The 13,728-nt window shown below is 44.6% G+C and overlaps 1 protein-coding gene across 1 annotated transcript; it reads left to right on the forward strand.

Moving 5' to 3' along the window:
- Window positions 1-757: 757 nt before the first annotated feature.
- On the forward strand, window positions 758-11,152 carry LOC311119643 (KH domain-containing, RNA-binding, signal transduction-associated protein 3-like; the record flags this gene model as incomplete). Its single annotated transcript, XM_084194313.1, has 4 exons — window positions 758-874; window positions 4,063-4,209; window positions 9,867-10,009; window positions 10,969-11,152. Coding segments are annotated over 4 exons (591 nt in total), but the record flags the coding sequence as incomplete, so codon positions are not given.
- Window positions 11,153-13,728: the final 2,576 nt, after the last annotated feature.

Below are 13,728 nucleotides of genomic sequence, written 5' to 3' on the forward strand. Positions count from 1 at the left end.
AAACACTAACTAAATGAGCACAAAACTCTGACATCAACGGACAGGCGGACAACAACACACAAACTCACATACACAAAGCAGAAAACTTATAGGACACATAATTAGACACAAACGGACACAGGTGCAACAGACAGACCAAACCAAACAAACATCGAAACATCCAACGGTGGTAGCTAGTACTCCGGGGACGACGAACGCCGAAGCCTGCCCGAGCAAGGAGGAGGAGCAGCCTCGGTAGAATCCATGACACCATTCAAATGCTGAGCCTCCTCATTTCACATAATGCTGTTATAATTGTAAGGATTATTTTAGTTGTCAAAGGCAGAAAGAATGCAGTCAGAATGCAGTATAACTGCAGTATACTGCAGTTATTCTGCAATTACTGCGTCCAAAATACCACAGTCGACTGCAGTTACTGCACTTTTACTGCAATTTCAAAACTGCCATCTTTTTTTGTAAGGGAAATGGCACAATTTTTCCTATATAGGGCACTGCGTTTGACACTATGGGCCCTGGTCAAAAGTAGTGCACTATATATGGAATAGAGTACCATTTGGGATGCAGCCCTGGACATGGTTGAGATAACAGTGTTATGGAGACACAGTGCTACTAGGAAGATAGTTCTCATGTCAACAATTATTGTTTAAATGTAATCAAAAGTGCACTGTTTGAACCAACATTTGATTGACATACAAATGTTTTTGTCTTGATCTCATCAGCACAGATACTCATTGAGCTTCTCTACTTTCTGTTTTAGTTTAACTTTGTGGGCAAACTGTTGGGTCCACGCGGGAACTCACTAAAGAGACTACAGGAAGACACGCTCACTAAGATGTCCATTCTGGGGAAAGGATCGATGAGAGACAAAGAAAAGGTAACAGCCAAGTCATTCTCTCCCTCCCTCTGCGCTCTCCTTCTCTCGAACAGTCAAACATGTCTCTCTCTCCCTCTCTCCTTCTCTCTAACAGTCAAACATTTATCTCTCCCTCTCTCCCTCTCTTTCTAGTAAAAGCCAAGTCCCCTCCCCTTCTCTCCCTCTCTATCTGACAACAGCCCAATCCCATTCTCTCTCTCTACCTCTTTGTAACGGCCAAGTCCCCTCTCTCGCTTTCCCTCTCTGTCTCTCTATCTCTCCGTTGTTTGTGTCAGGCAAATTGAGGCAGACACCCTCAGTGGAAAGGCATCAATAACCAGCTGAGTTATTGAGGATGTGTTCTGTCTCATTGTGTCTGTGGCAGTCTTTCTCCGTCAGTCAGTTTGTCATCATAGGTGATATGTGACATCGATGATCTTCAGTACCACACAGCAACGTTCCATCAGATTGTTGTGATCGATTCTCTTTGACGGCACAACTCTGGAACACCTGCTGAACAGATCTGTCATGGAGATGTGCTGACCTCAGCAGACTCAGCAGGCTTCCACACACACACACGCACACACACAAACCCTCGCACGCGCACACACACACACACACACACACACACACACACACACACACACACACACACACACACACACACACACACACACACACACACACACACACACACACACACACAGCTCAGCATGCTTCACACACCTCCTCCACTACCTCACCGGGGAGATTTGTGATCTGTGATTGACAGCTTGCTCCAGATCCAACATACACCTTTACTTTCATTGTTGAAAAGCTCATTTTGTGGTGTTTGCTTCAGAGTCTTTTTTGCAGTGAGAGGCCTGTATTATGCATGACGTTTTCTAGCACGAAGAGGCGTAATTCTAGAATCAAATTCTAATTGTATGGATACAGCTGTGTTCTTATAGCTACCTCCCTGCAAGCCAGTTGGAGGTGGATAAAAGCTCAGCCTCAGTGTAGAATTCCTCCAATATTTTCCCAAGATTGTCATCGTCAGTTACACAGAGTAGTGTCAATGAAAGGATCAAAGGAAGGCCACAACAGCAACAGGCTGCATCAGGCTTTTCGCTTCTCCTTCTCCCTTCGACTCCTCAGCTGCTGAGTGTGGAGCTGATGGCACCCCTGACATCCCTGCATTGTCACCATAGACTCTTACAGCCAATAAGATATAGAAGCATTCAGAGTCTCTGTCCTGAAGTTGCTTTATTGTACGTTCCTTGGGCTGGGTGAAGTTTAGGGAGGCGTATGCTTCTGGGTTCAAGGTTGGTGTTATGGAAACGAAGGCTAGTGGAGCTTAAAATGGATGATGAAATTACATCTAGTTGTTGACTTGGCCTTCCTTGTCCTCTGTCAGTCCTCTCAGTCTGCAAGAAGTCACCACAATACACGGCATCCATGTTGTTGCTGTCGTGTCATCCTCCTGTTATTCAGGATGCATAACAAGGCGTCATCTGCAACAACTAACAGCCCTCAAACATGTCATGCTCTGAGCCAAACTGTCTTTCCTATGGAGTTCCTATGGACTCTCATGCTGTTGTCTCAGGCTTTGTGCCTCTTTGTGCCTCTGTTTCTGGGAAGAGAATGGCTGTTTGATAACCAGATTTGCAGTGAGGAATATAAACCGATTCTCTATGAGGAATATCAACAGAGGGGAGATGCTTGGAGGAGATAGAGGAGGTGACAGCTGTAATCTCCGGCCATGGGCTGCTGAGCACATATAGGAAGACAGTGTGTATGTGTGTGTGTGTATGTGTGTTATTGATGTCTCTTATCAGAGCTGTGTGAGGGGCCACACACACACACACGCCACACACACACACACACACACACACACACACACACACACACACACACACACACACACACACACAACACACACACACACACACACACACACACACACACACACACACACACACACACACACACACACACACACACACACACACACACACACAGGTGATGCTGGCAGCTCCATCAGTATAGGTACTCCAAACAGTATACACAGAGGACCCTCTTCCTCGTAAAACACAGATTTATGAGGGAAATTAGCATCTCATTAACATACCACAGGCTCTCTTAAAACCAGGTTATTTATAATTAAATGACATCACATCAGAGGCTCTGCCTTGCATGGTGCTTCTAGAGGAGGGAAGTGTGAGTGTGTGCGTATGTGTGTGTGTGTGTGTGTGTGTGTGTGTGTGTGTGTGTGTGTGTGTGTGTGTGTGTGTGTGTGTGTGTGTGTGTGTGTGTGTGTGTGTGTGTGTGTGTGTGTGTGCGCGTGTGGTGTGTTGCATGATTCCACTGGAGGAGTGAGGAAGGAAGTTCTCAGTAGCCAGCAGCCTAGAGGAACGTCACTAGAGAAGAGCACAGCAGAGCAGGGTTTTGTACAGATGAGGAAACTGGGGTGTCTATACACCTCATGTTGTTGTCTGTGCTGTAGTTTTACTTAGGGTTTGGATGTCCTATTTTGTCCCTTCAATAACATTGGCCTTTTTCTGTCTGGATGAGATGGCCCATTGGGATCTATGTTGGCCTATATCACCAATTTACACCATACTGTAGTATGTATTTCACGTACAGGATACAGTGTTGCACTCCTTTGTGGCATTAGAGATCTAATCAATATTGTGGTTGTATTATATTTAGGGCTGTCAAACAATATATATATATTTTTTTATAAAGTTATTTGCAGGATTTGTTGTGTTTAATCGCCATTAACCCCAAATTCAGAATTTGCTCAAATTGAGCTGTAATTTAAGATGTTTTTATACAGAAAGCATACAATAATAGTGATGTCTTGATTTTATCCATAGTAACGGTTAGCATTGTTGGTTTTAGCTATATACAGTATATTTATTTGGATGTTTTCAGTGTATTTTGAATGCTTTCAGACAATGCGATTCATCACAATAAAAAAAAATGGTGCACTTAAATTGCAAAAGTGAACTCGAGTTAACTGATTAACTGACAGCCCTAATTATAATAAATTCAGTAATCCAGTCAAACAGATTAGCTGGATCAGTCTTGCTGATCCTGTGTGGATGATACAAACTGTGAGGAGTAATTGAGGTGACATTATAATAGGTCGAGTTAAAGCACTTTGAGACCTCTTCTGGTGTAAAGAGGGCTTTATTAATACACTTAATATATTTTTGTTCCACCAGGAGGAAGAGCTACGGAAGAGTGGAGAGGCCAAATATCAGCACCTGAACGAGGACCTCCATGTCCTCATAGAAGTGTTCGCTCCCCCTGCAGAGGCCTACAACAGGATGGGTCACGCACTGGAGGAGATCAAGAAGTTCCTCATACCAGTACGTACTGACTCCTACAGACTCGTTACTCTTATGCTGTTCTCTTACAACATATGAACAAAATAGAACAGCTAGCTAGTGATTTGAGAATGACTACTCTGCTTCTTTTGTCCAACATACAGTGAGGGAAAAAAGTATTTGATCCCCTGCTGATTTTGTAAGTTTGCCCACTGACAAAGAAAAGATCAGTCTATAATTTTAATGGTAGGTTTATTTGAACCGTGAGAGACAGAATAACAACAAAAAACATATGTCAAAAATGTTATAAATTGATTTGCATTTTAATGAAGGAAATAAGTATTTGACCCCCTCTCAATCAGAAAGATTTTCTGGATCCCAGCTGTCTTTTATACAGGTAACGAGCTGAGATTAGTAGCACACTCTTAAAGGGAGTGCTCCTAATCTCAGTTTGTTACCTGTATAAAAGACACCTGTCCACAGAAGCAATCAATCAATCAGATTCCAAACTCTCCACCATGGCCAAGACCAAAGAGCTCTCCAAGGATGTCAGGGACAAGATTGTAGACCTACACAAGGCTGGAATGGGCTACAAGACCATCGCCAAGCAGCTTGGTGAGAAGGTGACAACAGTTGGTGCGATTATTCGCAAATGGAAGAAACACAAAAGAACTGTCAATCTCCCTCGGCCTGGGGCTCCATGCAAGATCTCACCTCGTGGACTTGCAATGATCATGAGAACGGTGAGGAATCAGCCCAGAACTACACGGGAGGATCTTGTCAATGAACTCAAGGCAGCTGGGACCATAGTCACCAAGAAAACAATTGGTAACACACTACGCCGTGAAGGACTGAAATCCTGCAGCGCCCGCAAGGTCCCCCTGCTCAAGAAAGCACATATACAGGCCCGTCTGAAGTTTGCCAATGAACATCTGAATGATTAAGAGGAGAACTGGGTGAAAGTATTGTGGTCAGATGAGACCAAAATCGAGCTCTTTGCCATCAACTCAACTCGCTGTGTTTGGAGGAGGAGGAATGCTGCCTATGACCTCAAGAACACCATCCCCACCGTCAAACATGGAGGTGGAATTATTATGCTTTAGGGGTGTTTTTCTGATAAGGGGACAGGACAACTTCACCGCATCAAAGGGACGATGGACGGGGCCATGTACCGTCAAATCTTGGGTGAGAACCTCCTTCCCTCAGCCAGGGCATTGAAAATGGGTCGTGGATGGGTATTCCAGCATGACAATGACCCAAAACACACGGCCAAGGCAACAAAGGAGTGGCTCAAGAAGAAGCACATTAAGGTCCTGGAGTGGTTTAGCCAGTCTCCAGACCTTAATCCCATAGAAAATCTGTGGAGGGAGCTGAAGGTTTGAGTTGCCAAACGTCAGCCTCGAAACCTTAATGACATCCCTCCTGAGATGTGTGCAAACCTGGTGGCCAACTACAAGAAACGTCTGACCTCTGTGATTGCCAACAAGGGTTTTGCCACCAAGTACTAAGTCATGTTTTGCAGAGGGGTCAAATACGTATTTCCCTCATTAAAATGCAAATCAATTTATAACATTTTGACATGCGTTGTTCTGGATTTTCTTGTTGTTATTCTGTCTCTCACTGTTCAAATAAACCTACCATTAAAATGATAGACTGATCATGTCTTTGTCAGTGGGCAAACGTACAAAAAAAAAAAAAAATCCCTCACTGTATGTCTAGACTATGTGCCTGTGTCCACACTGATCACCCAGATAGTACAGTTAAGCAAAAAGGCCAGAGGAGGTGTGGTATATGGCCAATATACCACAGCTAAGGGCTGTTCTTATGCACAACGCAACGTGGAGACAAAACACTTTCTGAGCGAATAATGTAAAGAAGAATACAGAAAAAAACAAAATACCGCAAAGTTTCCTAAGTGCTAGTCGCGGGGCTGCCGACGAAGATGGCGGCTTCATCAGGGCCTGTAACATACTTTGTTTCATGGAAACATGGCTCTCTCTGTATATTCTGTCGAAATCGGTCCAGCCAGATGGGTCCTCAGTTCATCGCGCAGACAGAAATAAATATCTCTCCGGGAAGCAGAAGGGCGGAGGTGTGTGTTTCGTGATTAAGGACTCATGGTGTAATTGTAGTAACATACAGGAACTCAAGTTATTTTGTTCATCCGACCTAGAATACCTCACAATCAAATGCCGACCGCATTATATCCCAAGATAATTTTATTTGGTTATAGTCACGGCCTTGTACATCCCCCCTCAAGCCGATACCACGACGGCCCTCAAAGAACCACTGGATTTTAGGCAAACTGGAAACCACATATCCTGAGGCTACATTTATAGTAGCCGGAGATTTTAACAAAGCAAATTTGAGGACTAGGCTGCCGAAGTTCTATCAACATATCGACTGTTGTACACGGGCAGCTAAAATTCTCAACCATTGCTATTCGAACTTCCGGGATGGTTATAAGGCCCTCCCCCACCCTCCTTTCGGTAAATCTGACCACGACTCCATTTTGCTCATTCCTTCCTACAAGCAGAAACTCAAACAGGAAGTACCCGTGCTAAGGACTATTGAACGCTGGTCTGACCAATCGGAATCCATGCTTCAAGATTGTTTTGATCACGCGGACTGGGATATGTTCCGGGTAGCTTGCGAAAATAATTTAGACGAATACACTGAAACGGTGAATGAGTTTATCAGGATATGTATAGGAGATGTTGTGCCCACTGTGACTATTAAAACCTACCCTAACCAGAAACCGTGGATATGGCAGCATTTGCGCAAAACTGAAAGCGCGAACCACCGCATTTACCCATGGCAAGGTGACTGGGAATATGGCAGAATACAAACAGTGTAGCTACTCACTCCGTAAGGCAATTAAACAGGCAAAACATCAGTATAGAGACAAAGTGGAGTCGCAATTCAACGGCTCAGTCACGAGATGTATGTAGCAGGGTCTACAGACAATCACAGACTACAGAAGTAAAACCAGCCACGTCGCCGACACCGACGTCTTGCTTCCGGACAAGCTAAACACCTTCTTCGGCCGCTTTGAGGATAACACAGTGCCACCAATGCGGTCCATTACCATGGACTGTGGGCTCTCCTTCTCCGTGGCCGACGTGAGTAAGACATTTAAGCAAGGCTGCCGGTCTAGATGGCATCCCTAGCCGCATCCTCAGAGCATGCGCAGACCAGCTGGCTGGTGTGTTTATGGACATATTCAATCTCTCCATATCCCAGTCTGCTGTCCCCACACACTTCAAGATGGCCACCATTGTTCCTGTACCCAAGAAAGCAAAGGTAACTGAACTAAATGACTATCACCCTGTAGCACTCACCTCTGTCATCATGAAGTGCTTTGAGAGACTAGTCAAGGATCATATCACCTCTACCTTACCTGTCACCCTAGACCTACTTCAATTTGCTTACCGACCAAATAGATCCACAGACGATGCAATCGCCATCACACTGCACACTGCCCTATCCCATCTGGACAAGAGGAATACCTATGTAACAATGCTGTTCATTGACTATAGCTCAGCAAGGGTGCATGCTCAGCCCCCTCCTGTACTCCCTGTTCACCCATGACTGCGTGGCCAAGCACACATCCAACTCAATCATCAAGTTTGCAGACGACACAATAGTAGTAGGCTTGATTACCAACAATGACGAGACAACCTATAGGGAGGAGGTGAGGGCTTTGGGAGTGTGGTGCCAGGAAAATAACCTCTTACTCAACGTCAACAAAACAAAGGAGATGATCATGGACTTCAGGAAACAGCAGAGGGTGCACCCCCCTATCCACATCGACGGGACAGCAGTGGAGAAGGTGGAAAGCTTAAAGTTCCTTGGCATACACATCATTGACAAACTTAAATGGCCCACCCACGCAGCCAGTGTGGCGAAGAAGGTGCAACAGAGCCTCTTCAACCTCAGGAGGCTGTAGAAATTTGGCTTGGCACCTAAAACCCTCACAAACTTTTACAGATGCACAATTAAGAGCATCCTGTCGGGCTGTATCACCGCCTCGTACGGCAACTGCACCGACCTCAACCGCAGGGCTCTCCAGAGGGTGGTGCGGTCTGCCGAACGCAATACCGGGGGTAAACTACCCGCCCTCCAGGACACCTACAGCACCCGATGTCACAGGAAGGCCAAAAAGATCATCAAGGACATCAACCACCCGAGCCACTGCCTGTTCACCCCGCTATCATCCAGAAGGCGAGGTCAGTACAAATGCATCAAAGCTGTGACCGAGAGACTGAAAAACAGTTTCTATCTCAAGGCCATCAGACTGTTAAATAGCTATCACTAGCTGCTGCTGCATATTGAAATCACTGGCCACTTGAGATAGAAATGGAACACTAGTCACTTTAATAATGTTTACATATCTTGCATTACTCATCTCATATGTATATACTGTATTCTATAATATTCTACTGTATCTTAGTCCATGCCGCTCTGTCATTGCTCGTCCATATATGTATATATTCTTAATTCTATTCCTTACTAGATTTGTGTGTATTGGGTATATGTTGTGAAATTGTTAGATGTTACTTGTTAGATATTACTGCACTGTTGGAGCTAGAAGCACAAGCATTTCGCTACACCCGTAATATCATCTGCTAAACACGTGTATGTGACAAATAACATTTGATTTGATTTGATTCATATTGGCCATATACCACAAACCCCCGAGGTGCCTTATTGCTATTATAAACTGGTTACCAACGTAATTAGAGCAGTAAAAATAAATGTTTTGTTATACCTGTGTTATATGGTCTAATATACAACGGCTGTCAGCCAATCAGCATTCAGGGCTCGACCCACCCAGTTTATAATTAAGGTTATACCATTGTAGCAAGTGGCAGAAGTCTAGTCTGGTCCAGTCCAGACACAACCAGTCTGCCGGCTGAAGCAGCTGAATCAGTAACAGACTCTGGGTTGTCTGATTGGATGCACGTCCCTGTGAGGGAAGGGAAGCCATGGGGATAACGGACTAAGCTGAATAACAGAGTAACACAATCAGACAGGAACCACTCAGCACAGCCTAACCCTCTCTGAAACTCCCTTACATCATGCTTATTTACTCATACTCCATTTATTATGGTTGACTTATTTATCCCATGCAATTATGTAAGAATAGTATGACCTCTCCATCCCATGTTAATATGTATGATCTTTCCAGTCTCACTCCGAGCCATGATGATTTATTTCCGGTCATTAATTACGTCTTTTAATTTCCCTCACAAATACACAGCGATGTGTTGATATGGAGGAGACAGAAGACAATTGTCTCCATGGCAGTATGATTAAACGCTGATTTCCATATTAATTGCTACGTTCCATTGAGCGGTGAAGACAACTGAGTTTGACGATAAAGACACACGCAGAGAGAGAGAGAGATGACTGTGTGTGACGATAAAAAGCCTAATGGGGTTCCTGGGTTTTATCAACGGGGGATCAGGTGTGTGTTGCTCTGCCTGAGGAGAATCGGTCACGGCAGCATCACACACACGCACGCGGACACACACACACACACACACACACACACACACACACACACACACACCGGTTGGTCACAGCAGCACTGTAAAGTACATTAATTAGATATTCCTACAGGGCTGTAACCCTGGAGATAAAGAACGTGATTTAATACGCTGTAATTAAAAGGGTGTGTGTGGGTGTGTGTGCAGGATTACAATGATGAGATCCGACAGGCGCAGCTGCAGGAGCTGACTTACCTGAATGGTGGCTCGGAGGATGCCAAGGTGCCAGCGGTGAGGGGCAAGCTGCCTGCAGCACGGGGTAGAGGGACACCTGCCCCAGGACCCATCAGGTACCTACTGCCAACCTGGGTGTGTGTGTGTGTGCGTTCATGCATGTGTGTTGGTGTATGTATTCACTTTTGTGTTTGGTGTGGGGTAGATGGACACATAGACAGATACATAGACCCCATTCCAGAGATGATATTCCAAATAGGAGAGTGTTCTTAGACTAGGACTCATTCCCACAGCCTGAAATTCCTTCAATTCACTTACTCCCATAACTGAAATGAACGACAGCATAAATATGTGTCTGTGTTTTAGTACATTCAATTCAAAACTCTGCTTTGTAATACCAATGGGGGAAAATACACTATCTGACCCAAACGATACACAATACAACTTTAAGAACTATTGAAATTCTAATTAATTTTTGTATGCAACTGTCCTGCTGTACTCTCTTTAAGATGTAACTCCCCAGATAACTTAAAATAACACTAAAATAGTCATTGCCATTCTAATATGTTATAGTATGCATGTTGTGTGGCTCTTAGGCTTTCTACTCTACATTTTAAAATGAAATGCAAAGTATGTTTGTTGCTTGTGCTAATAAAAGCAAATCTTTCTCGATTAGATGAAGAGATAAACCAGGTCACAGAGAAGGAATGTGTGTGTGTGTGTGTGTGTGTGTGTGTGTGTGTGTGTGTGTGTGTAGATGTTTGTATTGCTCTGAGAGGGAATATAATTGGATCTGTTTTAAATTAGACAGTAATTAGCATTTAGCATGCCTAATGTGAGTGAGATAAGAAAAAGGTCCTACAGGCAGTGGGGTTTCCAGTAAGTCAAACCATATATTCACTAACAATAATGTGATTGTTTTATTCAGTATATGTCTGAATTGTACAGGTATGTTGGTGACAGTCTCTTGGTCCACTTAAGCCATAGGCCTATGGTCAAAAACATTGCACTATATAGGGAATAGGGTGCCATTTGAGACGAAGCCTACAATTCTCCCCTGCTTGTCCTGTGGTAGGAGTCGAGGAGGTGTGCCCCCTCCCCACGCAGCTGTCCCCCGTGGTGCAGCACCGAGAGGGGCACCCCCCAGCCGGGTACCATCCGCCCGAATGAGGGGCGTGCCAGCACCAAGAGCACGAGGGGCTCCCCCGCCCGCGGGGTACAGACCACCACCTGTAGCACAGGACACATATGGGGAATATGTGAGTATTTACACAATAGGAGGGACATGTGTGTTCATGTATGTACGCTGGCACACGCACGCACGGACACACACACACACGTGTCTGTATACAGGTATCCTCACGGTAATATCAAAACTGAGAGGGGATTTCACTGGTCCTGTTATGGTAATCCTGGCATGCTAGTTTACCTGTCTGGTCTGGAGGGAGCCCTGTTGAAATTTGAACAGCTGGCAGAGATGAATACTGTATATTAAACCCAGAGTCAGACCCTTTGTACACATGCCAAGGAGGACTCCCTCCTTCCCTCTACCTTCCACCTTACTGTCACAGCAGGTCACCAACCCAGCATATTCAGCAGAGAGTGGTACGGTAGGAGAGAAGGGGGAGGGGAGGAGCAGAGGAGGGGGAGGAGAGGAGGAGAGGAGGGGGAGGAGAGGAGGACAGGAGCAGAGTTGGTTGCCTCTGTTGGATGAGTACCCTGCCAGCCCATAGCTAACCACATCTGACAGGTTTATATGGAGGTCTGCAGTTAGAATGGGTGGAGGTCGTAGAGAACAAATGGTAGAGTGCCATGACTGGACCAGCTGCTTCACATCATTGTCACAGTGGTAAACTGGCTCCCCAGACACACGCACGCCCGCACACACACACGCCCGCACGCCCGCACACACACACACACACACACACACACACACACACACACACACACACACACACTCACACTCACACTCACACTCACACACACACACACACACACACACACACACACACACACACACACTCACACTCACACTCACACTCACACTCACACACACACACACACCTGGGGATCTGGGAGGCAGAGCACCACAGACATCTGGCTGATGATAAATCTTCACCATATCGCTATGAATTACAGACTGAATGAGCTCTACTGCTCTCCATCCAATGAGAGGGTTGATAATAGACACACCTACTGTTCTGTTGTTGTCGTCATTGAGCGGTACTAACAAATAGGCTCTTGTAGTTTTCTATGAAGTGACTGCTGAGGAGGAGATGTATTTCTTGCTCATACTTCCTGTCTCATTCTTCCAGTGTTCACCTTGTCTACAGACAGTCTGGGTCAGCCCAAGGGCTTGAAGCCATATTCTGTTTATTCAGCATGTTTTAGAGGAGTTAACCATACAATATCACTTACTGCAGGGGTCCCTAATTACATTCAGCAGCAGGCAGACTTTTTCTTGAGCGGATGGTTAGGGGGCCGGAAGATAGTAATACATAATTTGTACACTGCAAATTGACCTCAAGAAGCCCAAACAGATGTAGTATTTCACAGAAACAGAATAATTTCAAACCTTGATTACATTGTGATACGATCACATACACCTCTCTATTTATTAGGGATGTTCATCTCTCCTTACAAGCACAATATCTAGATACATGGGCTCCGATACGATACAGGAACGATACTTTTAGTTTAAAACGATTCGGTATGATTTGATTAGAGGAACGAATCGATTAGATTCGGTTTGATACGATATGATCCGATGCACTAACAATTGTTGCATGAACACATTCATTTTCCATTCTAAATGAATATCTGATCGTGATGGAGCTCAGGAGCTGGATCTGTCTGAGCTGACTTCTCTGAGCTGAGCGGCTCTGTGTGTGTGTGTGTGTGTGTGTGTGTGTGTGTGTGTGTGTGTGTGTGTGTGTGTGTGTGTGAGCTGAGCCATAGGGCAGACTAAGCATCTACCACTATCAGATTAGGTTGTGCAATTTGTTTTTGTCCCCCCACATTTTATCTGAAGTCCTCATCACCCACTGATTAACTTCTCATATAGCAGATTAACATGTATTGAGCTAGTTATATGTCAATATTTATCTTTAGAAATGAGCTATTACATTCAAAGCCAAATAATATAACACAGCTTTGGATTTCACCCCAGTCTCAAAAGTGAATGGTTTTGACTGTTTGGAACATTAAGGAGGAGAGCTGCTCTCTTCTCCCGTTCTGACCAGTTTGGCGTTCAAAAATGATTACTTTCCTTTTTATGAAATTACACCTCTACCCTGTTAATGTAAATATGACCAAATACACTGACTGTTTAAAGCAGAACTACCAAAAATATTTTGTACAGTGAACCTGCCAATCGAAAAGCCCCAATCAGCAGTTATATGTGCAATCAGCAAGATGTGAGTTGTGTCCACTCCGGTAGCCTACACATTTGGTAACAATGACCCAGTAAATGACATTGGTTGTCCCTGAATTAATAAAGCCTATGATTTAATAATTCGAAAGCCATTTTACAAACATCTGAATGCTGAAGGTGACACACAGATGTAGCCTACCAATATTAGAACAGAGATGGGGTAGGCCTACCTCTCGTTGGCGCGAGCAGCTGCGTCTCCCGCACTGTGCACACAGTTGTTATCTGACTTGTAGATCAATGTCATACGCAGTTACATGTATAAAGTTTGATAGGCTGAAGGAGAGAACGAATCGATTCAGTCAGAACAGATTAGAGGTATTTTCTGAACAAGCCATTCAAAAAATATATGAGTAAAAAAAGAAAATAAATTCACCCGTGGGCCTACTGTATGGAGCATGACCT

Source organism: Coregonus lavaretus (genome assembly GCF_964263955.1).
Source record: "Coregonus lavaretus genome assembly, contig: HAP1_SCAFFOLD_9564, whole genome shotgun sequence".
NCBI lineage: Eukaryota > Metazoa > Chordata > Actinopteri > Salmoniformes > Salmonidae > Coregonus > Coregonus lavaretus.